The 26,507-nt window shown below is 40.2% G+C and overlaps 1 protein-coding gene across 1 annotated transcript in view; it reads right to left on the reverse strand.

Annotated features, from left to right (window-relative positions):
* Nucleotides 1–500: 500 nt before the first annotated feature.
* nt5dc2 (5'-nucleotidase domain containing 2) overlaps nt 501–26,507 on the reverse strand; it is a 35,429-nt gene continuing 9,422 nt past the window's right edge. The window contains 13 exon segments of the mRNA NM_001102918.1: nt 501–2,312; nt 2,936–3,000; nt 4,267–4,407; nt 4,495–4,581; nt 6,758–6,839; nt 7,663–7,764; nt 7,892–7,994; nt 9,176–9,236; nt 19,145–19,273; nt 20,777–20,870; nt 21,625–21,680; nt 22,743–22,817; nt 25,112–25,296. Of these exon segments, the coding sequence (NP_001096388.1) occupies nt 2,051–2,312; nt 2,936–3,000; nt 4,267–4,407; nt 4,495–4,581; nt 6,758–6,839; nt 7,663–7,764; nt 7,892–7,994; nt 9,176–9,236; nt 19,145–19,273; nt 20,777–20,870; nt 21,625–21,680; nt 22,743–22,817; nt 25,112–25,296 (1,442 nt within the window). The 3' untranslated portion in view covers nt 501–2,050.

The raw sequence follows: 26,507 nt of genomic DNA on the forward strand, positions 1-26,507 counted from the left end.
GCATGGACTGGGCATCCCTGTATAATGGATATTGCAAAATCCATGGAAATGCTACAAAACTAATTATCTCTATAAAATAACTGCTGGTCTGTCTGATTATTAGGTAGATAAGCCCTGCCCTTTCAATATGGGCAGTTACAGAGCATTTGGTACCTGACCATTACACATTTTGGCCCAAATAAACTATAATCAAAGTGGGAGGAAGCTGCATCCCTGCCATTTCCTGGTCTGCTGATGCCCCATCCACATGACTGTGAAAGCCATCACTAGAAGTGGAGTCACAGGAAGGTTTGTCCAAAGTGACTCCTGAAAAACACATACTTGAAGCAAAAAGGGAATAAATATATTATATATCTATGGTTAGTGTGTTCATAAATCATCTGTGACACTTAATGTGACACTTCTACTTAATGTATCAGGCATAGAGATAATAGCATGTTCTGCCATGTTATCCAAGAGCAGGATCCTAGAATTGACTGAAAATAACAGGCAAGTCCAGAGATTGTTGTACATTTATTTCAAGCTTTCTGCTCAACAACTGTGTTACAGTGTAAAAAAGCAACGTTTCACGGTAGCAGATGAATAATGAGAAATGAGTCCCGCCCATAGCTGTATAAGGCAAGCGTATCAAATATACACCCATCATCCTGATCTTAGACGTTAAACCTTTTTTTCTTTTCACAAATGCTGCAAGTACACAATTCTTATTATATAAAAATCAGCATAATATGGCAGGAATAAAACTACCCCAACCCAGTGAAGTTCTCTAAATCCACACCACATGATCTACTGATATGTCCATATGAGGACTACAAACTCTATACCCTGTTACTAGTCACGGGGCAAAATGCTTTCCTTTCCATTACCCCTAACAAAGCCTATTATGGTCTAGGATTTTAGAAAGCATCAATATCTCTCACAATGCCCCCTTTGGGAAAATAAATGCACCAGCCCGCCAACCATGAACACATTCGGTGTCCCTCAGTTACAGATCTGAAGCTGCAGCTTTCATTGATGATATACGATTTGACTGCTACAGCCGAGAACAAAACTTCTTGAAATAATAAAATGAAAAAAAAATAATTGTGCGTATCAGCTTCACCTGAAAATTGTTCATTAGTCTATTACATCTCCTCTCATCCCTTTAGTAACAATGAAGGTCCAAGTGTAGTAAAACTCCATCCTGCAAGGGTCTCACAATAGTTAACCCCATAGCAGTTTGCTGCTCCTGTGCAATCACTGTGCCTGTCCAATGGAATGCAACTTCTGGTAAAGAAATGTCTAAAAATTAAGAAGTTTTTGACAAGGCAACAAGGCGAAAAAAAAAATCCCAAAGCAAAAGGCTAAGAACAGTGTAGAGAAGCTTGAATGGATGTCCACGCTGAATATAAATGGCTTCCACAACGGAGAATTCTTTTTTTCATTCTTTTCTAGTACAGCCTGCTCTGGCTATGCGAATAAGTCAGTTGCAATGGATAATTTATGGCTAAGCTCTAATTTATGGCTAAGATCTAAGGGTATTAAAGGAGAAAGCAGGTGTTGGTAGTGAAGGAAGCAGATAGCACATTCTTAGATATTTCACACTTCTAGATTGGCATGTTGTCCTCAATAGCAGAGATGGTGGAGGACTAAAACGAGCGGTTGCAAATAGCACAGCCTTTACACCAAGCTGCGTGCACTAGACAAAGGCAACACTGCAGGTCACTGCTATGTAAGGCAGTGTGGGACAAGGCAATCTAACACTGAAGTGGCTACAGCTACACAAGGGCACAATGATCTCTTTTTTCCATTCAAAAGAGAACAATAGCTTTAAACTGCAGGGAGAACTGGACCTTGAAAAAAATCTGAAATTAATATATACTGTGCTGTGCAGTTTATTTTATCCACACAAGCACAGTGCAAATCCTCACTCTTGTGTATTTTCTAGTACATGGCAGTTTCATCTCGTAGAAGTGGCACATTTGATGAAAGGGCTCCGGGGTGCATTCATACTCTCTCCACCTTTGAGTCCAGCACCCAAAGTCTCACTGCATTAGCGAATGTGGGCTCATTAGCGAATGTGGGCCATCTCTTCCAAGAAGGGAGTTTTCATGCAGCCTGTGCAGAGCTGATCCATCCACAGTGGTGCTTCATGCTGCAGAGGGGTGCGACGGGGGAAGAAGGTGTAGCTTAGGTCATAGTTTAGGAGGCAGCTGATAGAGGCCATGTAAAGATCTGAAAAGCGGCAGAGACGACGGGAGAAGTAGGTGGGGTTATGGCAGGTCCGGAAGATGCTACCGAATTGGGGGTTGAATAGATTCTTGGTTACAGCCCTGAAACAAGAAGATATTATGTCAAAGCAAGATAGGTGTCAGCTTCTAATTATATGTTATAATGCATTACTGTGATAAATATCACCCCAACAACATACGTTACTTTACTACACTACAAAGTCAGACCTGGACTGGGATTCAATATAGGCCCTGGCATTTCAACTACACAGAGGCCTAAACAGTGTCCCACCAACCCACTCAATAGTGACTGTCTATGGCATCTGACAGCAGCCCCTCTGGCATTTCCTAGAACCCACAGATTGCCAGTCTGGGTCTGTACAAAGTCACATCAATAAATCAATATAAAAAAAACAGGATAAAATTTTTTTTAAAAAGACATGCGCAATCAAAGTATCCCCACCTTTAAAAAACCCTTAAAAACTCTAAAGTAGAACAGCTTTATGCACCACAACCAAAGTGCTTGGCACATTTCAGTTTGCATAATGAACCTGCCTATAAACGGAATGTTATTCCAGCATCAAAGCACACCACAATGAAGATGAGCCATGCACATTCTTTCCCCCATAGCAGCTCTGCATTCCATCCTGCAACTTATCCTCATAATCCCATCACAAACATGTCAGAAATAAATGCCTTTCTTATGGACATGCAAAAAACTGTACCTTAGCTCCTGTCTCTCCTTCATCCAGTCCTGCAATACCTGCTGAGACCCTGGGTCCCGGAAATTCTGCAACGTACAGAAAAGAACGTAAATTAAATTTGGGTGAAACATTTTTGAATGGTAATAATTCATTTAAATTGCCCTATGTAGTAAATCAGTGATCCCCAACCAGTGGTTCGTAAGCAACATGTTGCTCACCAACCCCGTGGATGTTGCTCCCAGTGGCCTCAAATCAGCTGCTTATTTTTGAATTTCTTGGAGGCAAGTGTTAGTTGCATAAACCCAATGTAAACCCAAACAGAGCTTTCTATAGGCTGCCAGTCCACATAGGGGCTACCAAATAGCCAATTCTAGCTCTTATTTGTACCCATAGGAACTTTTTCTATGCTTGGGTTGCTCCCCAACACTTTTTCCATTTGAATGTGGCTCTGGTATAAATGGTTGGGGATCCCTGTAGTAAATGCTGTAAGGGGAAAAAAATGCATGCAATTCAAAAGTTTTTCCTCTGCGTTACTCTGACTCAGCTGAAAAAATAATGGTGTTTGCAACAGTACACAGTGAACGTGATAAAAAGCAGTTAATTTGTGTGTAAAAAAAAATAAAAAAACGCCTGAGGTGGCATCTTGATCAGTAACCCAGCTAGCAATTTTGGCTGCATGCTGGAAGGAATTGAGCTGTTCAAAGGTTATGGCTCTGTGCCAGAATGCAGCCAAAATACAAGCCTATAAACATGCATTAGCCCTATTAAGTTATCTATATATGATAGAAGTTACTCACAGCACCCCAAAAACCTATCCACAGCCAGAGAACATCTGGAAGACCATAGTTTAACCATGGCCAGCATCATATGAATTGCCTCTTAAGGCAATTCATATGATAATCGGTGCGTGTATGGCATGTCGGCGAGTCGACCGATATCGCAGGAAGCTGCTGATATCGGACGACTCGCCAATCGGACAAGTTTGAAAATTTTGATCAGGCGCCATAGAAGGCGCCTGACCAAAATTCTCCCTTCAGAGCTGAATCGGCAGAAGGAGGTAGAAATCCTATTGTTTCTACCTCCTTACCTGCCGATTCAGCCCTGAATGGTGTGTGGCGGATCTTACGATGTTTCGTGCGACCGATGGTCGTACGAAACATTGTCAGATCGCCACGTGTATGGCCACCTTTAAGTGGGTAGAGTGTTAGCTTCTGAGAGCCCCAAGTAAAATGCCATTACAACTAGAGTACATAACTACAAACAGGTATGGTAGCAGCTAAGGAAAACATTTGAAAGGCACTAAACCACAAAACGGTTTATAATAATAGAGGGAATTTAAAGACTATAGAGACCTGCATGCGTTCCAAGAGGCCAGTCAGTGCCTGCATCCAAGTTAGCGACTGTGAATACTGCTCTGTGTTAACAATCTTGGTTTCCGTCTCCAATTCCGGCACTATAGCCCCTGTTCTCCAGCCATGACGCAGCATCAGGTCCTAGAGGAAAGAAGAATATTTAGTGGGAGTGAGACCACTTTAAACTACACATAGTGCTTTTAGAGGTTTGCAGACCAGTATACTTACTGCAAGGTCACTATACAGATGATCTCCAAAATAAAGCACCTTAGAACCGCGCCAGCCTGTTAAGCGAATGAAGTCGAACAAGTTACCCTAAAAGAAGAAGTAAATATTAAACAGATTAGTCTATGCTTCAGAATAGCATATATTTAAAATACACCATCATCACAACGTTATTGATCTTTAATCCTTCAGAATACTTGATAGAAATAATGGTTTTATCTAACTGATTCAAACATAAGCCAACATTCCTTTGTAGTATATAGTTTCTAGAACAACTTTACATTTCTATGCAGGATTTGTCAACAAAGACTTTTATACCAATCCCCCAAACCCCTTATCAAAACGGCCCTCTCCATATTGATAAAAAACCAAAACTGCGAGGCTTGGGAGGGTGCTGCCGTATCAACGGACACGGATATGCAGGCTGATGTTTAAACAAAGCTTTTGTTCAGCTAGTCTGCATGAAAATCACGTAGCCCTGGTGTGTAATGGTGGGAATGCTCAGATTGCTGGTCACAGGGTGGAAAGTCAGTGACAAAGCTTTCAGTTGAGAATTAAATGGAATGCACATATGTGCAACAGCAAAAATATTTAGCACGCCAAGCCCGTCTGACAAGCTGTCACTCAAGCAGACTGCAAGTCTTGTCTGTCTGACTATAAGCAGCAGAAGGAGGGGATATTATCTTTAGCAAAAGAGTAACCTTAGGGAATACTAATGAACAGTGGGGTAATTAGAGTAAATAATTTGTAGGCATGGTTGCAACTGTCTGAATTAAAAGACCAAATAACACACTGATAATGTGTATAAAATGCCATTAAACCAAAAAAAGTAATTTAGTTGAGCAACAGAGCTAGCTTAGGGGCACCCAGACTCTACTGGATTTTAATGATGCTATACTATAAAGGTCTTCTGTTAACACTCCATGGAAATGTAAGCTAACTACATTCATAAAGTAAAATACAAAATAAATTTTTTTCTCAAGTATTGATTCTATGAAAATATGAATAAAACCACACAACCAGGACTTATCTAAACAAAGGTGCCCTGCTCGAGAACTAGAGCTCACCAGCAGATCATAGGTAAATGATTAGGCCCCACCACACAAGCATATATTAGGTACACTTTATTTTTGTATCAACTGGTTTTAAGCACTATATCACACTTCCCCATAGTGTCCCCTCGAACATTTACTGGTAGCTACTTGCATTTCAGCAGTTTCCAAAAGTTGATGATGAAACAAAATTAAACAAAAAAAAAAAAAAACCCTGTGTGCAAATACCTGTATTTAATCATTGACAGACATTACTGAGAGAGAAAAAAATCGAAATAAACAAGAAAACAAAATGTCTAAAAATAGTGTTGGAGCTAATCCAGCATGCTGGTAGGCAGTGAGAACACGTGAGAGTGTGCAAGTGTGGCGTGGCCTAGTGCAAAACCAGTCTGCAGCCTCTCTAATATGTCTCAAAAAATATATTCCAGACTCTAAAGAGTGCCTGGATAAACTTGGATACTAAAAAAACATTTGCTCTGCTTTGAATTTGCGTTTTATTTTTAAGCAGCACTAATGGAAGCTTCCAGGAACAAAGCTAAATCATATTCATAGTAATCCATTTTTATTTGTGTCGCAGTGTGTTCCCAACAGTCATTATTTCCTTTATAGGGAAACAGCTCTAGGGAATAGAATTCTTTACCCTAGACTCTCTTGTATTATTCATCTTGCAGACATCCCTTTTCCTACACAGAGAGGAACCTGCATCACAAATAAAACATTGCCTGAATAAAATGTGATTCCTGTATTACAGGGGGCTGGATAGAAGCCAAGGCTCAGCAGTTGCCTAAGCTAAAAGTAAACAAATTACATCCTGCAAAAAGTAGTTATACAATTGGTTGGAGGGCCACATACACGTAAGCAAAGATGTTTCTGCTGTTTGAAGTGTCTGAGGCCAGCAAGAAGCTAAGGAAGCGTGATAGTTAAATCCCCTCCCTGTCTTAACAATAAAAGCCTAAATTCAGACATATTAAATTGTTCTCTTGTGAATATCCACCACCACACCTTACATCTGATTTTAGAAACATTAAAAATTGGCAGAAATAGAATCCCATGAGATGTAATGAAAACAAGGTAATAAAAAAAAAACAAAACTCTGAAGACGTGCACATCATTAAGCGAATATAGTGAATATAGCGAAGTATGAAATTCTGAATTATAAATAGCACGTAAACACAATGTTATGATAGATGTAAAAAAGTTTTACAGATTTGTACCTGTTTGTACACCTGTCCCTTCTCCAAACTTGTAATCTTATCCCACTTCAGGTCTCCATTCTTATCCAGCCGACGGAAAGGCCTACATAGGAACAAGAACAATGTTAAGAAAAAAAATAAATGGATTCTGTGTGAGATGGCCTTCCCATTATGCAGAACTTTCTGGATATTGGGCTTTCAGATGTCCTATTCTAGCAATTTACCCAAATCTGTGACCATTAATAAAGCACTGCAACCCTGATTTTTACCAAGGGGACACTGGTACTGTATGGGATCTTTTAATCAAAGTGCTTTGGTCATGGGCAGCAGCATAACTTGGTCGGACTGGGCCCCCCCGCAGAAAAATCCTCTGAGGGGGCCCGGTGCAACCAGTCATGACTCCTCTGCCCCTCTCAAGCCACACCTCCTGGCCATGACTGCCCCTCTATATTTAAAAAGGTAGGAGAGGGTCCGTGGAGGGGGACTATGGTACAGCAGATTCCAAGGTCTGGGCCCCCCCCCCCCAGCAGGGTCTGCTGTATGCATAGTTACACCACTGTTCCTGGGTTTTCTGAATAAGGGATCTTTCTATCATCCCGTACAAAGTACAAAGGCAAGCAGAATAACTTCCTGAAGGGGATCCAAAATCCAGTTCTAGCATTTAATCTCTAACTGTAAGCCTTTTTTTACCTAAATAAAACATAAAGCCTATCACACACAGGGAGTATTCTCCACCAGCATTTTCCATCCAGCTGAGAATTTCCATTGAATGCCAATTGTGACCTTTGTTTTTGTAATGGTTTTCAGCAGTTTCAAATAGTACAGTGTTTTGCTGGCCCCCATTCCACATACACTGTACTATGCTAAGGGTTCTGACACTGGATCAGGCAGAATGCACTCCCCACTGAGTTAACAAAACAACTTACTTGATGCAGTCATTGAAGAAGTGAGGTTTATCTGCCTGGACTATGACAACGTCGAAAAAATCCCTCCAGTCCTTGCCGACCATGTATTTCATCCCCTTGTCCCTGTGGGCAGGAAAAAAAAAAAAAAAAAAAACACAGCCATAATTCACATCATGTATGTAATTCTGGCTTTTTGGAATTGGATAAAAGGCATCAGGATTCACACTGAATTTTGGGTTTATTAACTTACACAAAGCTAAAGGGGCTATTGGTGATAAGGAAAAGCTTTTTGCCTTGGCTGGCCAAGCGGTGCAAGACTGCATATGTCTCATCTCCCCTTAGGATGTACTTTTCTAAAAGAAGAAGCAGAAAGAAAAAAAAGATCAGAATGAACTGAATAAGTGTGTAAAGCCCATGGAATCGGTCTAAACCAGCAATGTCTGCTTACAGGATAATGCTCAGGAATACGGAGATGTGCAGTACCATTATTATTAGCCTAGCATCAACGTATACCACAGCACTTCAATGAGATTATGTATCATATCAGAAACCCTGGGTCTTAACAGATCTCCTCTGCCCCACACTAGACAGAAGCTTATTCTCATGGCTGACTAGCCCATTATCACTTTGACTGCCCCTATTCCCACTTGTGCTTAGCACCACAAGCTGATCACAGTTACAGAGCTGTCTGAACCTAAGGCTAATGTTCCACGGAGTGAGTCGCCCACCTGACTTTAGAAAGACAAAGAGTTGCACAGGCCTTTCCACCAGCAACTCCTTGTTGCCGGTGGAAAGGCATTATTTGGAGCGATTAGTCACCCATGTTAGCAGAGATCTATTGCAGTAGACTGACTCGCTCCGGGGGGACATTAGCCTAACAGTTTCCATGCCTGGGGAAAAAAAAACCAAAAAAAACCAGCATTTGCATTTTTCACATATCCAGATGTTACTTCTGCACTTTTTTCACAATCTGCTAAATGAATAAATGTTTTTATTGTTTCCTGCACTGTAACCCACCTATAAAGCAAAGCGGACACACCATGCTTAGATAAATACAGGTCTAATAGAATGTTTCCATGGCCGTTTGCCTGCACTGTTAAGCTTCTTGCTCCAGCGTGGACATGTAACAGTGCCAAGTACAGGCTGTGCCATTCTCTCTCTAAGGAATGCAGAGAAGACTAATGTTTTGTTCAAATGGATTTGAGACCCTCCTTAGTTGATGACGGGCTCACCCCAAAGGTTAAGGAACAACTCTTATAATGAGGCACAGGCTTAACCTTCTTTATGCAAAAATGTTCATGTGATTCTCAGTAGGAGAATTGTTAAGAGGCTTCAGTCCCATCCCCCACAAAAACATTGTGGCTTTCAAGCTACACTGCAAGAAAAGCTGGCAGACTGCAGATTACATCCTAAACAGATCTGGTTTAAGACACAGCACACACTCACTTGGCAAAAAATATACGCCACGTATCCAGTTAACTTAGCATTTCTACGAACAATCAGCCTTGGCTTTTAGTTCGCCAGGGTTACTTACCGAGATCCTGCATGATCCATTTGTACATGAAGCCTTTTATGTGCACATCTCGGATTGCGTCCTACAATACAGAGATAAACAGGTTAACATGCAGATATTTTATTCAAGGCAACATGGACTTTGAGTTGTTTTCTAATTTCTTTTTTAACAGATGGTTACTTTGGGTCACAAACTAATGAATGTATATTTTGACAGCCATATCCTATGCATACAAGGCTCTGATACTGGAATCTCAGTTGTATACTCTGATTATTATTAATGTATTTATAAAGCCCCAACATATTTCACATTGCTGTACAACTCTTAGCAGCCCAGTCTTTAATAAGGGGATTTTTGATTTACCAGAAAATCCCTTTCTAGTAGGCCTGAACGGTCAGTGCAGATGTAGGGGTCTTGTCTTCCTTCAGCTCTAGTCTCTCAACACCCCATCTTATTACAAGTTTGTTAAATATGTCTGGATGTAGGGACCATTCAGCTGGGTCTATGGACTGGTGGCTGAGGTAGTCGGCCTTCTGATTCTGGACTCCTGGAATGAACACTGCGGAAATGAAAGGTACATGTCCGACCGAAATTATCCTGGGTACCTCTCTCATTGCTTTGCTGCTCTGAGTGCCCATCTGCTTGTTCACATATGCAACCACTGTTACATTGTCAGACTGTACCTGGACAGGCAGGGATTGGAGGTGGTAAGTCCAAGACTGGAGGGCTAGGGATATGGCCCGGATCTCGAGAACGCTAATGGGTAGTCTTGACTCCTCTGGGGACCAGTGTCCTTGTAGGGTGTGTTCTTTGAATGCTGCTAACGAAGAGGCGGCTGTCTATGGTTACCATTTGACAGCGAGACTGAAACCAACTGCAGCCCTGAGTTAGGTGGTGGCGAACTATCCACCACTGCAAGCTCTCTTGTGTCTTCTTAGTGATGTGGATGAGAACGGAGAGGTGCTGGTGGTCCTTGTCCCAAAACATGTGAAATCTTGCATAAGGAACTGCTTTCAGGGCAGCTACCATGAAGCCTAGTAGTTTCAGGCAGTCCTCGGCCGTGCAGGACATCTGTCCCAGAAAACAATGAGTAGACTCGATCGACCTCATGAATTTTTGCTTGTGAACAATTCAATGATTTTAGATTTAGAATTAGAATGTTCCATCTTTCTTCTTGACTAAGAAGAGACTGGAGTAGAATCCCCTGAATTTCTGGCAACTGAATATTGGTGTAATCACCCTTGAGTGAAGAAGGGATGCAATCACGTCCTTGAGCGCTTCAGCTCGAAGAGGGTACAAATCTTGTTCTCGGTGTTTGTAGTCATAACAAATTATATTTAGTTACCAAGGATCTGCGACATGAGTGTCCCAAATGTGTGAAAACTGCAGAAGTCTTAATCGTCCTTAATCTTGAGAGTGTGCATCATTTCCTGTAGCAGTATATGGCTGAAGCCATACTTTCATCCTAGCTGTCCTCTGAGTGGAAAGGGCTGAGGTTGTCCTGATTTAAATGATACAAGAGTCCAAGACTTGGCCTTCTGGGGAGTCAGAGGATGAGACCATAGGACGTAGAGCCCTGCATTTTTTTGGTAGAGAGGAGTTTGCAAGGGAGGACTGTATGGTGTTTAATTAAGTCCAGGAAGCTGCCAAGCTGAGGTGGCATTTGTGATGAAGAAGGTAGGGCCTCTGTGCGGTGAGCAGGTTCCATATTAGGCCATGAAGAGACATCCTCAGGGACTGCGATGGGAAAAGCAGTGGTAGCGGAGCAGAAACTGGTTCAGGAGATGGCATAGAAGATTTGCAGTCTGCAGTCGGAGCAGGCTTAGGAGCAGCATCATTGAATGTGCCTATAAGAACCTTTGGCACGTAGACTACAAGCCACTGAAGGAGAACTTTGGCACATAAAATGTAAACTGGAAGGAAAGGTGGAGCCAGCCCATATACCTGAGTTGAAGGAAGACAGGACCCCTACGTCTGCACTGACAGGAGGACCGCCTAGAGAAATAATGACATTTGAATTCCCACCTCTCTTAAGGTCTCTTAGTGAATGCCCACATGGCAGTATTCTAGTTTTCTCTAATAACGAGCTGATATAAATCAAAGTTGTTTGTTATTTCAATTACTAACACAAATTATCTGTTGCCATCTGAATGATTATTAAGAAATGCAGAGTGACCCATTGCTTAATTACATGCGTGTGCCACAAGTGGGACACAAGCCAGTTTTGATCTTAAGGGAATTACTGTGACCGCAAAACATCCTGCAAGAAGGGATTAAAGACAGAACAAGTCCAAAACAATTTGTTTTCACAGAGTTTGTAAGTCAATTAATATCACCATTTACAGCTAGCTTCCAAGGGGAAATCAACCTGAATTTTTTTCTGAATTTGAAAAATTGATACTTATGTTGAAATGCTTGATTATACATCAAAAGTGGGTATTTTTTGCTAGATTCATGCCACATTCCCTGCAAGATGCTATTTTAGATTACTACACCGGCCTTCTAATAGGAGACCCTGGCAGTTACTTAAGCACTGCCATGTCATTCTTAACAGCACTAAATTAAATTAGCATGGAAGAGATTCACTATTTATAACAGGATTTTCAAGGTAGGAAGCGAGGGTAAGTGTGTGTTACCCACAGTCTATCTGCACACATAGTATGATTACTAACACTGTATTACTGCTGTTATTGCAGTATTTTGTACTTCCTTATTAATATTTGTATTATGTTATAATGCTGTGACACATTTACACATATTATGCATTATTCACCTCAGTCCCTGTACCAATTACATTTATATAGTAGGGTCAATTGTATCAGAAACCTGTATGTTCTTTTAACCTTGGAGATAGTGCCCAAGCTGTAACTGAACTCAGGACCCCGGGACTACAGGGCAGAAGTTCTACCCATTAAGCCACAGTGCTTGATGCAACCCTTGCCCTTTTCCCAACATACAGCACTAAGCAAAGTTCTTTCATGTCCAAGATGTTTCCTGTTTGCATAATACTTGCATTTCCCTAAACAGTTTGTTTAATCCCTGCCCAAGCCCTGACATCCTCAATATGAGAAGCTACTCATACAGGGGAAGATCAAAACAAAACAGATAATTTTACAGAGAAGCTATCAGCAATTCAATGTTTTTCTCTGCTAAACAAGTACAGGATAAAGATCAAAGTCTCAGCAAAAGGGCAGCTGCCTGTATTTGAAGCTTTAGTAGTTGTTTATTTGCGTGATGCCGGGGAGTTTGTACTTAAATAAAGATACTTGGAAGGTGCAAGCAATTAAGTGTATTGGAATACTCAATATAACAATATATCAAGGAGTCCGTTAGCCTGACATGTACTGGGTTGGTCGGACACTGCTCCTTTGGTACACGCACTGCAATAAAGGCACAATTAGCCCCTGACCCCAGAAAGGTGCAGCACTGTCAATCCCCTTCACTATTCTCCCTCCCTTTATTGTTTTCTGACTGCTTTAGGGCTACTGTGAGAAATCAGGGCAGATTTATGAGACATCAACAACAGGTGTGCTAACAGGTAACCAAATATCCCCATAGCCTACCCACAAAGAGGTGAGAGGAGGGTCAGAGGTCTTAGGAGTAAGTGCTCCTGCTAAATCCTTTAAGGGCAAAGGAAACAAAAACAAAGAAAACAAAGGGCAAGAAACACTCAGAATGGGCACTCTTACTCTAAGAAGGAATTTAGAAGGAATGTTTCCCCTGTAGCAGGACACATTGGAAAGCAATGATGTATCAGAGCTTTAAGGTAGAGTGCCGCATTGAGGCAGGTACCTGCATGTTACGTAAAGAAAAGCACGTAGCCCGTGAGTAGCACTTGCAGCGCTGGGTATGGGTGCAGGTCTTTGGGTTTTTTTCCACCATGCCCACTTCTGAAAATGTCACTTCCAGTTCGCAACAAAGAGCACTTTAATGGAGGTCAGGTTGCAGGTAAAGCATCTCAATTTGGGTAAATCTGGGTGTAGGTCATGGATCCTGGATTCAAATGTTATACCTGCACTTGACTCTACTTTAAGGGCTATGGCAGATAGGGATTGTTCTGGTCTGGTGCACAATAGTACATTTTTAGTCTGGATTTTTTTTGCCGAAAAAAGAAAAGTTGAGCTAAATTTTGAACCATAAAGCGGGGATGCAATGAAGCTCTGACCACACTGGTTGGGGATATATATTTATTGATCTATTGCCTTAGGTCCTTCTCCATAATGGCTTTATCTAACGCAGTTGTTGTCATCAATGACACTCCAGTAGTCTAAACTTTATTTTCTCTTCTAGGATAGTAAAAACACACACTGATACAGGGAACAAACCTTATTTAGCACAGCGCCACATTTGTTAGGTCATGCTTTCTGCCTGACTGCTGCAGTAATACCCTTCCATACATAAATCCTTTCCTCTTCAATGGATTACAGAAAACAGCTTGAATCATGGTAATCTGTATTAATCATACCTTTGAAGAAAGATTATGGGGCTATTTTGCTTAAGACATCTGACATGCCACAGGACACTGAACAATTAAGAAAAAAGTCACCCTAAACCTTCAGCCACTGATTCCCACAGGAAACACTACCCACGGTGCATACAGATGCTAACAGGAAGGTTGATGTCTGTGGGTTTGTATACTGTGCCCACCTGTTACTGCCCGCATCTACCATAGGCAGATTGTTTCCCATGCTTCACTGCTGAAAGCATAACAGGCAATCACGGGCCTTTCGAAAGCCACAGCCCTAATGGCATACACTGGTTACATAGTTAAAGGAATACTGTCATGGGAGAATTCTGCAGTGAAATACATGTTTTTAAAACATGTAACTTGTGCTCTGATAAACTTAAGTCACTCTTTACTGCAGAGCTGCAAGTTGGAATAATGAAGTAACATGGCTGCCCGCACCGGGAGCTCCCTCCCAGATGAGGGTGGCCTAGTGCCGACAGGGTTTTTTTTTGTTTGTTTTTCACCTTCATTCATTGTGATGGGTGCACTTTAAGTAAAGAGGTTTGGGAATCACAGAGCTAAGCTCTTTTAGTGACCTGGGATGAATACTATCCAGTCCTGTACCCTTGTCTGCAAGAAGCACAGCATTTCCCATGCTTTTCTAGAAAAACACTGACAGACCCTGGTACAGGTATAGGACCCATTATCCAGAATGCTCGGGACCAAGGGCATTCCGGATAAGAAGTCTTTACATAATTTGGACCTCCATACCTTAAATCTACTAAAAAAATCAATATTACATTAATTAAACCCAATAGAATTGTTTTCTATCCAATAAGAATTAATTATATTAGTTGGGATCAATTACAATTTCTGTTTTATTGTTACAGAGAAAGAGGAAATCAGTTTTAAAATTCTGAATCATTTGATTAAAATGGAGTCTATGGGTGATAGGCTTTCCGTAATTCAGAGCTTTCTGGATAACGGATCCCATACCTGTACACACTAGAGAAGTTGTAAAAATGCCATGTTTGTCATACCCTTTTTAAGAACTTTTCCAAGTATTTTTGTGACAGATCTAAAGGGACAACATAAATATGTTTTCAACATGAATATATAGAGAAGGTGAAAGCTTTCAGTGACTCACAGCACAAATATGTTATTTGCAGCCAAAAAAAATTAGGCTAAAGGGACTTTAATATATAAACATCTGCAAGGAAAAAATATTTCTGTTTCTTTTTGTTATTTCTTGCACAACAAGTAAAAACAGGGAAACTGAACTTGTGGAAAGCAGGAGAAGGCAGTTTATAAAATGACCCATTCATGTTAAAAACATGTATAAAAAAAAAAAAAACTTTCCCTTTCTTTAAAACTAGCCACACAAGTTCCTTAACATGTAGTATAAACGTAACCCTTTTAACTGCAGCTAGGAACATTACAATTGTTAGAAGACTGACAGATTATATACAAATGGCTTATTTTTTCACTGAAGTAAAAACAAGGAGAACAGGAACGGGCATATTAAACTGTGCTACTGCATCTACAATATCCAATAGTTAAGGCTCTCTGGTTTGATAAAAACTGAAAAGTATTTTTAAGACAAAAAGGCAGCATTTCAGGCATAACCAGAAAGGCTTTAGAAAGTGCAGCACAGGTTAAGCCTGGAATGTTTCCTTTTCATATGTATATGAGCTAATAAACCTTTCATTCCTTATCTACTTAACATTTACTTTGTTGTGTACATGTGTAACAACAAGAACCATTTGGTTTAGTTTATAGAATGCTTGTTTTGTATAACTAGCCTTAATAACAAATCTGTATTTAGAAAACACTTTAAGGGCAAAGGCCCACGAGGCAGTTGTAAAATATGAAGACCCTGTTCCCAATATAAAGGCTGTAATGATATAGAGTAGTTTTAATTTTGGAATACATTTTTAACAAGACCTTCATCTTGCTCTGACCTTATTAACAGCTTTCAATAACAGTAACTGTGTGGAAGAGCTCTGCCCCGGGTGATGGCTAAAACAGACATGCTGGCAGACTGAATGGTGACCCCGGCAGCTGCACTAAGAGGTCAACAGGAGCCGGTGTAATGGCAATGAATGAGACATGTTAACACAAGCATGCACGTGGATCTGGGATACAAGCAGGGCCAACAATTGAGGAGACTTGTGCTCATGTTGCAACCACAGCAGTAGCATCTTAATCCCCAAAACATCTGTTGGAAGAATTCCATGGGAAACCAAGATCTGGCACCAAATAACAGATATGGAAAGGAGATTTATGTTAAAGCATGCTTTTGTGCTTTCCCAACAAGTCTCATTTGCACTGCCTATGCCAAAGCATACACTATCAATAGTATCCTTCCATTATCCATCTGATTGTATTGGCAGTAAAAAAAGGAGATTGTAGGGAAATAAAAGAGCAATTTGCGATTTGTAATTCAGCTTCCAGCCAATCATTCAATCTGCACACAGAACATTGGTAGTGTTGGCAGACAGGCACTATGCCACACCTACCTTGTACTGAAAGTAGCTCGCCAGAGCAATTAACAGCCATTTGCATCACTCACAGCAAACATGCCATGTCACATGCTTAATACAGATACTCCAATAACAGAGCCCTTCAGCAGCAATAGGCATTCTTAGGGCAAGGGCACACAGGCGAATTCAAAGGTTCTAGATGCAGGCACAAGTGGAAGATTTTTTTTAAGCATAGGGGCAGACTGTCAGACTGTGCTTATCCGCAGGCTAACAATTCGCCCTGTGGCCCTTGCCCTTATCAGCAAAGGAGACTTGCAAGACATGCAAGTCAAACCATCCTTATCCTAACGGAAGTTAAGCTGTAGATTTTTGCTTTCAACAGAACCATGGAAGCAATTTAAAGTGTCTAAAAACACAAAAAGTAACATTTTGCCTTATGAAAACATTCTAATCCTAAGAAACTTTTTAATAAACATGAAACTGCAATGAAAACCAGTACTATTGTCCCTTTCTGTCTATGTATCAAAATTCAGCTCTCCTCCAGCCAAGATGGTTTGGATTAAACTCAGTTATGTTGATTTTTGGAGCATTTTGCATTACGCAATGTATTATAATTCACTGGTTTGTGAAGTGGCAGATATAGCAGAAATCATGTAGTTTTATTAATTAAAACAGGCAGCCTGTGTTGCTTTGAATGTTGATCAATGTTTATTTCACTACTGTGGAGATCTAATAAGTGTGTAAATTCCACATAAGGCAATCAAATGACTACAACTCCAAGATTTTAGGTAATCTTGTTTTTCCCTACTGCCCTGTTGCCTACTGTCCCTGCTTTACTAAAAGAGAGAAAGAATGTTAAGGCTTGTGAGATAAAGACCATCTGTGGAGTCCAGCACACAGTTCTGCTAAAGTGTTTCTGGCACAATCTGTTCTAGGCGAGAGGTACAGCTACCCAAACAAGAGCAAGAATGGGGGGGGGGGGGGAGAGAGACTCTGCAAACACACAGTATTCTCAGCTTCCTGAAAAACATGGTGCTGAGCTACTTATAAACAAAGCAGAATTAAATGTACTAAAAACTCCCAAAAACTCCTGCCTTGCACATGTGGCTTTTTGGTTGCTTATCGATTCTGAGCAGTCACCTACCAAGGTACCAAGCCCAATGCCAAGGGTTGCCCTGTGTAGCTAGGTCTTTAATGAGCCCGCAGCAGATTTCTGAAGGTAGGGAAGCCATAGGTGACAGTTCCATACAGGGAAAACATTCTCCTTTTTGACATGAGCTCATTTGGCTCTGTATATGTAGAGAATATGCACAAACATTATCTGTACTTCCAAAACTTTTTTTCAGGAGAGGCTGGGCCCCCAAAGTTATATCACTGCCTGACGGCAGATTTTGGTCAGGCGCCTTCTATGGCGCCCAATCAAAATTTTTTAACCGGTCCGATCGGCGAGTCGACCGATATCAGCAGCTTCCTGCGATATCGGTCGACTGCCGAAATGCCATACATGCACCGAATATCGTACGAAATGAGGTTTCGTACGATATTATCGGTGCGTGTATGGCCAGCTTAAGGCAGCCTATCAGTTCAGGGAGAAGGCGGCAGCAGAATGGCCTTTCTTCACTGGAGTTCACGTCAGTGGAGAAAACAACCTGTGTGCCATTAGCCTTAGATTTCAAGCTCCACTGGGGCAAGGACTGCGTAACTGCAAGGATAATAATACATGCCTCTGATGCTAAGGTCCTAGGAGACTTAGCTGGATTTAGCCTTGTTTATTTTCTGCACACAGGGTAGTCATCACAGTTGATATTTAAATAAGCCCATTGCTTCTGTACTTGCAAAGTAGCAGATAAATAATACATTTCAGCTTAAGGCCAATGCTACACTTGTAGTCTTCACCGCTGGTGTAAATACACCAGCAGAAATTGCTGGTGTGTCCGCACCAGTGAAAAAAAGCAGCAAATGTGGTACTGGCCTAAAGGTGACCATATACTGGCTAACCCTCAAGATATTGTACTACTTGGCTCAGAGGACAACTAAATTGATACGTATGATGCTGCAATACATATGGATGTCCAATTGCAAATTCCAAATGGTTTCATTTAGTCTGACAAGATTTCATTACAACACACACCTGCTTACACAATGGCTCTGTAGATGGAAATTTCAGTTTGGACAGACCTGTTAAAATACCGTCACGCATTCGCGTGCATGTCACAGGTCCGCACACTAATTAGGTACCTGCTCAGTTCTCAGTAAAGGTGAGGGATTAACAATCTCGAGTTTCTCCTACATAACAAACCAGTTAACACCACAATGTGTCAAAAGTGGGAGAAAACCCTTGTGTGTTTATCTGTGGAAGTAAATATGTACATTTTTGTGGTATGTCGGTCTATCTCTTTTACAAATAAACACTCGGGGGCTTTGCCATACTTGTGTTTGCCACATTGTGCCGGTATTATGGTTAAAAATCAGCCAAACTGATCTTCATTTGAAGTTGGTCACAGAGGCCAGGTAGTCACAGAAGACTGACAGGATAACTTTACACAATTAACTAGCTTCCCTTAGGTCATGCTGAAGCTATAAGTGTGTCAACTGCAGTGATTTCAATCACCCAAGGTAAGCAGGGGTGGTTGCCTGAGATGCACAGCTGCAAGATGCCATCATGTTGCTAGGCTGACTTGCTGATACAGAGTGACAAAGCAACAGCCATTATCACTCTTTAAGCTTTTGACATGGACACTTTGTCACGAGAATGTATAATTGGGAGACTGTAGAAAAGGATGCCTTGTCAGATTTAAGATGACCGTTCCCACTGATGCAAATATAAATACACAAAATAAGGATAACCTTATAGGCCGTATAAACTTTAAATTAAAAAGGTTAGGTCAGGTTAGGTCTAAAGATTTTTGCAGAAAAATATTTACCAAGACCATTATTAAAATCTGCATTGGTACAGCTATCCTCAGTAGCAAAAAGCAGACATTGAGATGAGACAAAGGACAGATAGAAAATACCACTGAGCACTCTGGTCACATACACAGGTTCAGACAAAGGACTTACTGTGACATCCTTGTACAGGTGAATGGGATCATAATCAATGTCATTTGTGAGAAAAAAGTCATTGGCAACAGCCAGCAGCGTTATTTCAGGCAATGAGAAGATGTCCATGAACTGCTTGACTGCAGGACCCTGCCAGAAGAGATCAGAGTTTAGCAGGAGAGAAGCATGACTGGAGGTTACATAAACAAGAAAGTTAAACCTTAAAGGAACAGTAACACTAAAAAATAAAAACGTTTTAAAATAATTAAAATATAATGTACTGTTGCCCTGCACTGGTAAAAGTTGTGTGTTTGCTTCAGAAAGACTACTGTAGTTAATAGAAATAGCTGCTGTGTAGCCATGGGGGCAGCCATTTAAATTGAAAAAAGGAGAAAAGGCACAGGTTATATAAGAAGATAACAGATAACTGTGTAGAATACAATGGAAATCTGCTACTTATCTGTTATCTGTTTAGTAACCTGTGCCTTTTTTCAATTTAAATGGCTGCCCCCATGGTTACACAGCAGGGTATTTATATAAACTGTAGTAGTGTTTATGAAGCAAACACAGAACTTTTACCAGTGCAGGGAAATAGTACATAATATATTAATTATTTTTATACACTTTCATTTTTTGGTGTTACTGTTCCTTTAAGCATGCTTGCCTTGAGCTGACTAAGAATCAGGCTACAAAATGGCATTAAGATATTAACACTTAATACCAATGCATGTAAAAATGTATTAAGCCTTATCACAGTATAAAAAAAAATCAGTGCACCAAGTTACTTCCCAGCTTTAACAGAAACGTGTCACTATACATAAATAAACTGGGACTTTGCCATATGCCATCCCCACAAAGCATAATGTCACTTGCAAACCCATCCTGCTCAAACTGTTTTTGTGACTGACACAGGTTAGTAACCAACCAGCTGAGGAGCGGTTACCATATTGAGAGTGAGATATTCAAGTTAAAGCCTAGAAACATGTCACCATCCCTCTAGATGAAACAAAAGGCTAAATTGAAGGCAGAGGTTAATTTACTACATGGGAGAATCATGCTAGGCTGGCTGCAGCATTAAATCATTATATGCATCCCTGAGATCACTTATATGATATCAGGGTGTAGAAACACAAAAGCATGAATGGCAAAGTGCCCATCATGCTGGGTAATAGACAATGTGTGCCAAGATATTTTTTATGTGATGGACAACATAGTAAGAACAGAGTTAGTTCACTCTGTTGAAATAAAACTTTTAAAACCCCCAGCAGCTACTATTTTTTTGTAAGGCAGCTGGGGGGATTAAACTCTGATCTAAGTGGTAGGCCATCTCTCTGTGTGTGGGATTCAATTTTCATGTTCAGAGCAGAAATTCAGACCAGCATGTGTTTGGGTTCATCGGCTGAACAAGATGCAGTGTCAAACAACCTGGACATTATGCCCAAGGGTACAATCACTTGATTATCATATAATTTGGGCTGCCCCATGATGCAGTAACCATGTTTTTTCTGAAGCAGGGAGAGAAAACTCCCCTAAGACATGTGTATATTGGCTTGTATTAAAGAGGTTAACTGTTTAACACCACCACCATGTGCCCTCTAATCAAGCCAAGAAGGAGTGCCTCAGAAAAGCACACAGTGCACAGTGGGGCCTTACCTTGCCGTAGAACCCGCTGACCTGATGAAGCGGTATGTGGTGTGTTCCCTGGTAGAGCTCCATCACCTCCTCATCTGGGACCGGCTTCAGGCCCCTAGTAGTTGGGGAGGCAGGAAGATCAGACAAGGGTTATTATTTAGATAAAGGTATAGGTGAACACACCACTCTAAATACCTTGCAGAGATGTAATCCTTTGCACAGTTGTGCTTCGTAAGCATTGTGTTGCAACCAATTATTGCATTTTTATAAATGTGCAGGTAATTACAGGGACATTAATTAGCATTTACAATCTACTTTTGCAAGAAATGCTTGAGGTCCAGTCTCTTGGAGGTAAAAAAAAAAAAAACACCTCTGCATCCATTCTCAGAGGCACTGAGAATGGATGCACTTATTTACTTGTGTATGTAACTTTACTTGTTACTTTTAAGCCCTAGGGGGTCCCTACCTCATTTCTCCTATCTTTAAGGGTGGGGCATCTTAATTGTATATATTTTTTTAACAACTGATTCCACTGTAGTTTGAATAGACTACTGGTCTGGCATTTGTATTTTGATCTAGTTAAAGTTCTGTGAATAAAATGCACAGAATCAATAATACCAGTAGTGTAATCATCTCTAGGACCATGGTATGAAGATGGCCAACAGGTGGGTCTAAAGTTACATAACCCATCATCCCTTTAGGCCAAAAGGCAATGGTAGGAGTTTTTTTTAAACAGCTTTAGGATGATGACCTGCTGTGCAAGAATATCTAGCTGCAGCCAACACCTAGCCCCTTCAGCACTAAATGCCCCATAGCTTAGTACTGCATGTCAACGAGACATGGAAGAAATATTTTACCCATAAACTTACCTGTATGCAGTGCCTAGTTCTATGTAGTGATAAGCATCAATCTTCATTAACAGACCCTAAATAAAAAAAATAAACATAATTTAGCAAGACAGGGATGCCACATCTGTACACTAAAACTCATAGCATTCTTAAAGCTGTCGCTGCAGGGAACAAACCTTCAAACAGTTGGGGAAAATAATGATTTATACACCTGTCCCAAAGCAAAGTGAAAAAAAAATTACTGCCACATTTAGGCTGGTGGCACTTGGGGAGATTATTCACCCACAATAACTATTTGCTACTAGGGGTGAATAGTCTCCCTGCCAAAGTTGGAAAAAATTTCCTTGTGAGGCAACTTCAGAAAACCGAACGACGCATATGCCATCCCACCTGTGATTCACATTTTTGCCTGTAGGACAGCATTTCAGGGAGATTAGTGTCCTGCAGTAGTGAAGATTTATTGCAGGATAATTTTATGCAAAATGTTCTGGCAAGAGATGCATCTGGCTAATGGTATTCTCATATAAATACACTAATAGATAGCATCTGTGTACATATTGGGAACAGGGAAACCAGAGGTGAAGTAACAACGCCAAGCGTCTGTTAAACCACAAGCAGGGAAATATGCAGTGTGAGGAACAGAGCAGATTTTGTGAAGAGAGATCTTTAATTGAATAATTACACTAACATAGTAATGTGCTAATTTCACCACCACAGCGTAAGAAAAGCAAATATGCTGTATGTTCTTTTATTTAAAGAAACGTCCAAAGCCAAAAATGTAGGGCGTGTTCAGACATTTTTTTTGTCCCCGTTGGATCATAAGGTTAAAGATATACGAAAGCATTATTATTTCAACCACACTAGGGCAAGGACAGAAAGTGTTGTGTTTAATTGAAGGGGTTGTTCACCTTTGAACAACATTCACAAATCTAACAGTTTACATTAATAGGACAATCTTTGCCATATCCATAGTAAACAAAAGAAATTCAGCAATCCCTATAAACACTACAGGTGTACCCTTGAACCTTTTATAGTACTTCCAGTTGTGTGATTATAACCATTGCCTTATACAAAACTGTTGTCTAACATGGAGTTTTACATGCTACATTAATATTCACTCTGAAACTTGTATTTGTTACCTTGTTAATATCGTAATGCAGGCCTCTCACTGCAAAGTTAGGCAGGTATTCATATTTGCGGATTGCATCGGGATACTAAGGAACAAAATAAAAACAGGTCTTTATGCAATTTTGCTGAACAGAGAACTGAAATCAGGTCTAAAAACAGCCATTTACATGCAGATAATGTTGACTTATAAGGTTTTGTATTAATATTTTTTCCTATGGCGCAAGCAAATACATTGAACAGATATTATTGTGCCACAGATATGTCTTTCTGCAACTGGACAGGCTGGAAAAAATTCACTCAAAGCCCCTTCTTTGTATGACAAAATCTGTGTATGCACAGCTAAGCATGAGAACAATAATACGGCCTTTTAAGAACATGACATCCTAAAATAAGATTGCTGTTGTTGCTTGCAAATGAAATGAATCTGCCATAATTAAGTAAAAGGTACAGTCTAATTATTAAACAGAAAAAGCAAATCAGTCAGAAATATTGCCGATTCTGTATTACTGTAATCTGTATGCTATAATTTGGATTTTTATGGGTGAGCAACTGTCTAACATAGCTATGCCCACTGACAAGCATCAGGTGAATTGGTGTAAAGGTTGGCACCATTGCAGCATTAAGTAGTAAAAACATCTCCTCTGGAGTGCTGAATAGCACCTCTCCATCTGGCCGCTGACATACAAATCTGGGTTTGGCAGAACACACCTGCCTCTAATTGTAGGTGGCAAAGAAATAATGGTCCAAGGCTGTTTCCCCTCAACCTTACAGGGTACATTCTTGACAATTTAGTGATTCTTTCTTTGGGGAAGGCTATTTGCTGTTTCAGCACAATAGTCACTTCCTGCACAGAATGGATTTGCTAAGATGGGAGTAAAAACCTGACTGTATTGCACAGAACCCTGCCCTAAACCCAAATGATAACCCCTACTGTGAGCCAGGCCTGACACCCAACATTAGCATCCAACCTCACTAATGCTCTTGTGGATAAATAGAGGAAAATCCCAGCAACAATATCTAGTTGAAAGTCTTTCCAAGTAGATATAAAGGCTGTTAAAGGAACAAAGAGAAGACAAACATCATATTGGCCATATAGTGTATATACATTCACACATGCGTGCGTACACAAATGTATTTCTGGGTAATTAAACAGTGTTAATGGGGAAAGGTTTAACTTCCTTTCATAGTGAACTCCTCCCTCTCTTTCCCTCTAGGCTTAAGCTTGCCATATACGTTTAGCAGCCTTATGATGAACTTTTAGATATTGATCATACGTTTTAATGCAATGATCTAAAACTGAAAACACATTCAGATTGAAACTGTAGAATTGAAGTCCTAAAAAATAATCTGAATATTTTTTGGCAATTACTAAATTGCCAACCAACAAATGTACGAAAGTTATTTCCAGGAAATACATTGTAGTAGGTCACTCATTGTCAGGCAATACATATATACACAGATATTATCCTTATCCAACAGAAATTTTCTAACCTAACCCAATTGACTAAATGACTGATTACCATTTGCCCCGTCTGTCTTCACCCTTAAAATGCAAACTATTATGTTCAGCTGTCTTGCTTAGGGTTTCCTTGTCATTACATTGCCCAGTGTGATATTTGCCTAAAACAGCAATATAGCTATTTATAAAATATAAAAGAACAAGATTTCTGTACACAATAAGCAATTATTTTTTACTTTGCTGGGAACAACAATTACATACATAAATCTAAAGAATAAACTCTACTCATAAGGGTATTTATTTCAGTATTAATGCTTTTGAGGTCATTCACACAATACACTGTAAGAGAAACATTTTAAAAACAGGGAATATATTGTTGCTTATTGGAAATAAAGCAACTTTTTTGCAGAAGATACTCAATACCACAAGGGTACATACTTTCACACCAACATAACTGTTCCCTAGCATATGTCACATCTACAACTGAAGATGACTTCTCCATTATGATCTTATTAAAAAAACAAAAAACAGAATTTCCCTAGAAAACAAAAAAAAAACTAGTAGCAGTGGGTAGGAAAATCCTTTCCTCACTTTTAAAACACAACTCGACCTCCCTGTTGTTCATCTTAACCTCCCTACTCCAAACCCCTGCAGGGAATGTGAAACCTCTTGCTGTTGATGGATAGAACAAAGGGTTGCACATTCTGCCCTTGGGACTAGACTGGAGGTATCCCACATAGATTTTAAAGTGAAACTTTCTGTATGCAAATAACACAAGCTACTTCTGATAGCCGATCTGTACTGTTGCACCCCCCCCCCCCCCGCCCCACAAAAAAAACCCTGCAGGCGTCACTCCCACCCCCACACACACTCTTATATGTTTGTCACCAACAGCCCCAAGCTTTCTGGTTATCAATTTACCTTGTACTGTTCAATTAGAATGTCTCTGGCAGTGTTAAATATCATGGAGTGCAAAGCGCTGGAATATAGTGCAAGAGTATAATCGTAGTCAAACCCATAGATTTCTATGTCTCCAAGGCAGACTTCATTGTTGGCGTAGATAGTGGATGAGTTCAGGAGGTTACACACCCCAGGAGGCAAGAGGTCTGAAATGGGACAGCACAAAAAATATGCATTAAATATAAAGAACAATTCCTGAACTGCTCCTCACTAAACCTCTCAGTGTACCATCACAATAATTTTCCCCAATGCAACTCAACATTATGTATCAACATACACAAAAATATATAATAACAGTGTCTAAAATAAGACATGAATGACAATGTACACACATTGGGTAAATTTTGAATGACCTTTCAGTTACCCAGACAAGACTGTTTCATGCATCTGTGTGCAATGTAATGTGGGCCTGCTTCACATACCGATATTTTTAGGCCACTGGAAACATCCATTAAGTTTTAACACAAAGAAAACTGAATCCACTAGGAAAATAAAAGTACAGGTATGGGACCCATTATCCAGAATGCTCGGGACATGGACATGGAAATGCCGGATAATGGGTATTTCTGTAATTCGAATCTCCTACCTTAAGTCCGCTAATAAAATTATTTAAACAGTAATTAAACCCAAGAGGACTGTTTTGGCTCCAATAAGGATTAATTATATCTTGGGATATGGTTGGGATCAGGTACAAGTTTTTTTTATTAGAGAGAAAAATGAAATCATTCCTAAAAATGTGAATTATTTGCTTACAATGGAGTCTGTGGGAGATGGCCTTTCCGTAATTCAGAACTTTCTGGATAATGAGTTTCCAGATAAGTGGTCCGATACCTGTATATCACATTATACGCACAAACAAAAAAATAATTAACCTTCCCCCAAATAAGTATTTTGGAAATCCTTTTGAAATTCTGACCAGGAATTTCCTTTCAACTTCCCAGGGACACAGCTCTGCTCCTCCTTTAGATTTAACACTACTTTCCCAGTCGCTCAGTGATTGGGGGAAGGGAGGCAACTGAGTGGGACTAACCACTGCCATGTGTAAGAGAGAAAGTCAGTAGGTGGCCTTGGGAACATCCAGCAGCTCCACTGTTTCAGCGTGTGTGTGTGTGTGTATGTATGTATATATAATATTATATATATATATATATATATATATATATATATATATATACATACATACATATGTATATGTATACTTTGAGAAAGGCTGAGGTGTTCAGCCGAAACGTCAGTTCACCATACAATAAAAAAGACTTTATTTTTTGTACTTAAGACCTGTGAGAGCGGCTTCTTTCTACTTGAATCTTGTTTCCTGCTTTGATGACTGCACCCAGGCAACTTTAACCTGTTTACG

The sequence above is a fragment of the Xenopus tropicalis genome, chromosome 8 (genome assembly GCF_000004195.4).
Source record: "Xenopus tropicalis strain Nigerian chromosome 8, UCB_Xtro_10.0, whole genome shotgun sequence".
Lineage (NCBI taxonomy): Eukaryota > Metazoa > Chordata > Amphibia > Anura > Pipidae > Xenopus > Xenopus tropicalis.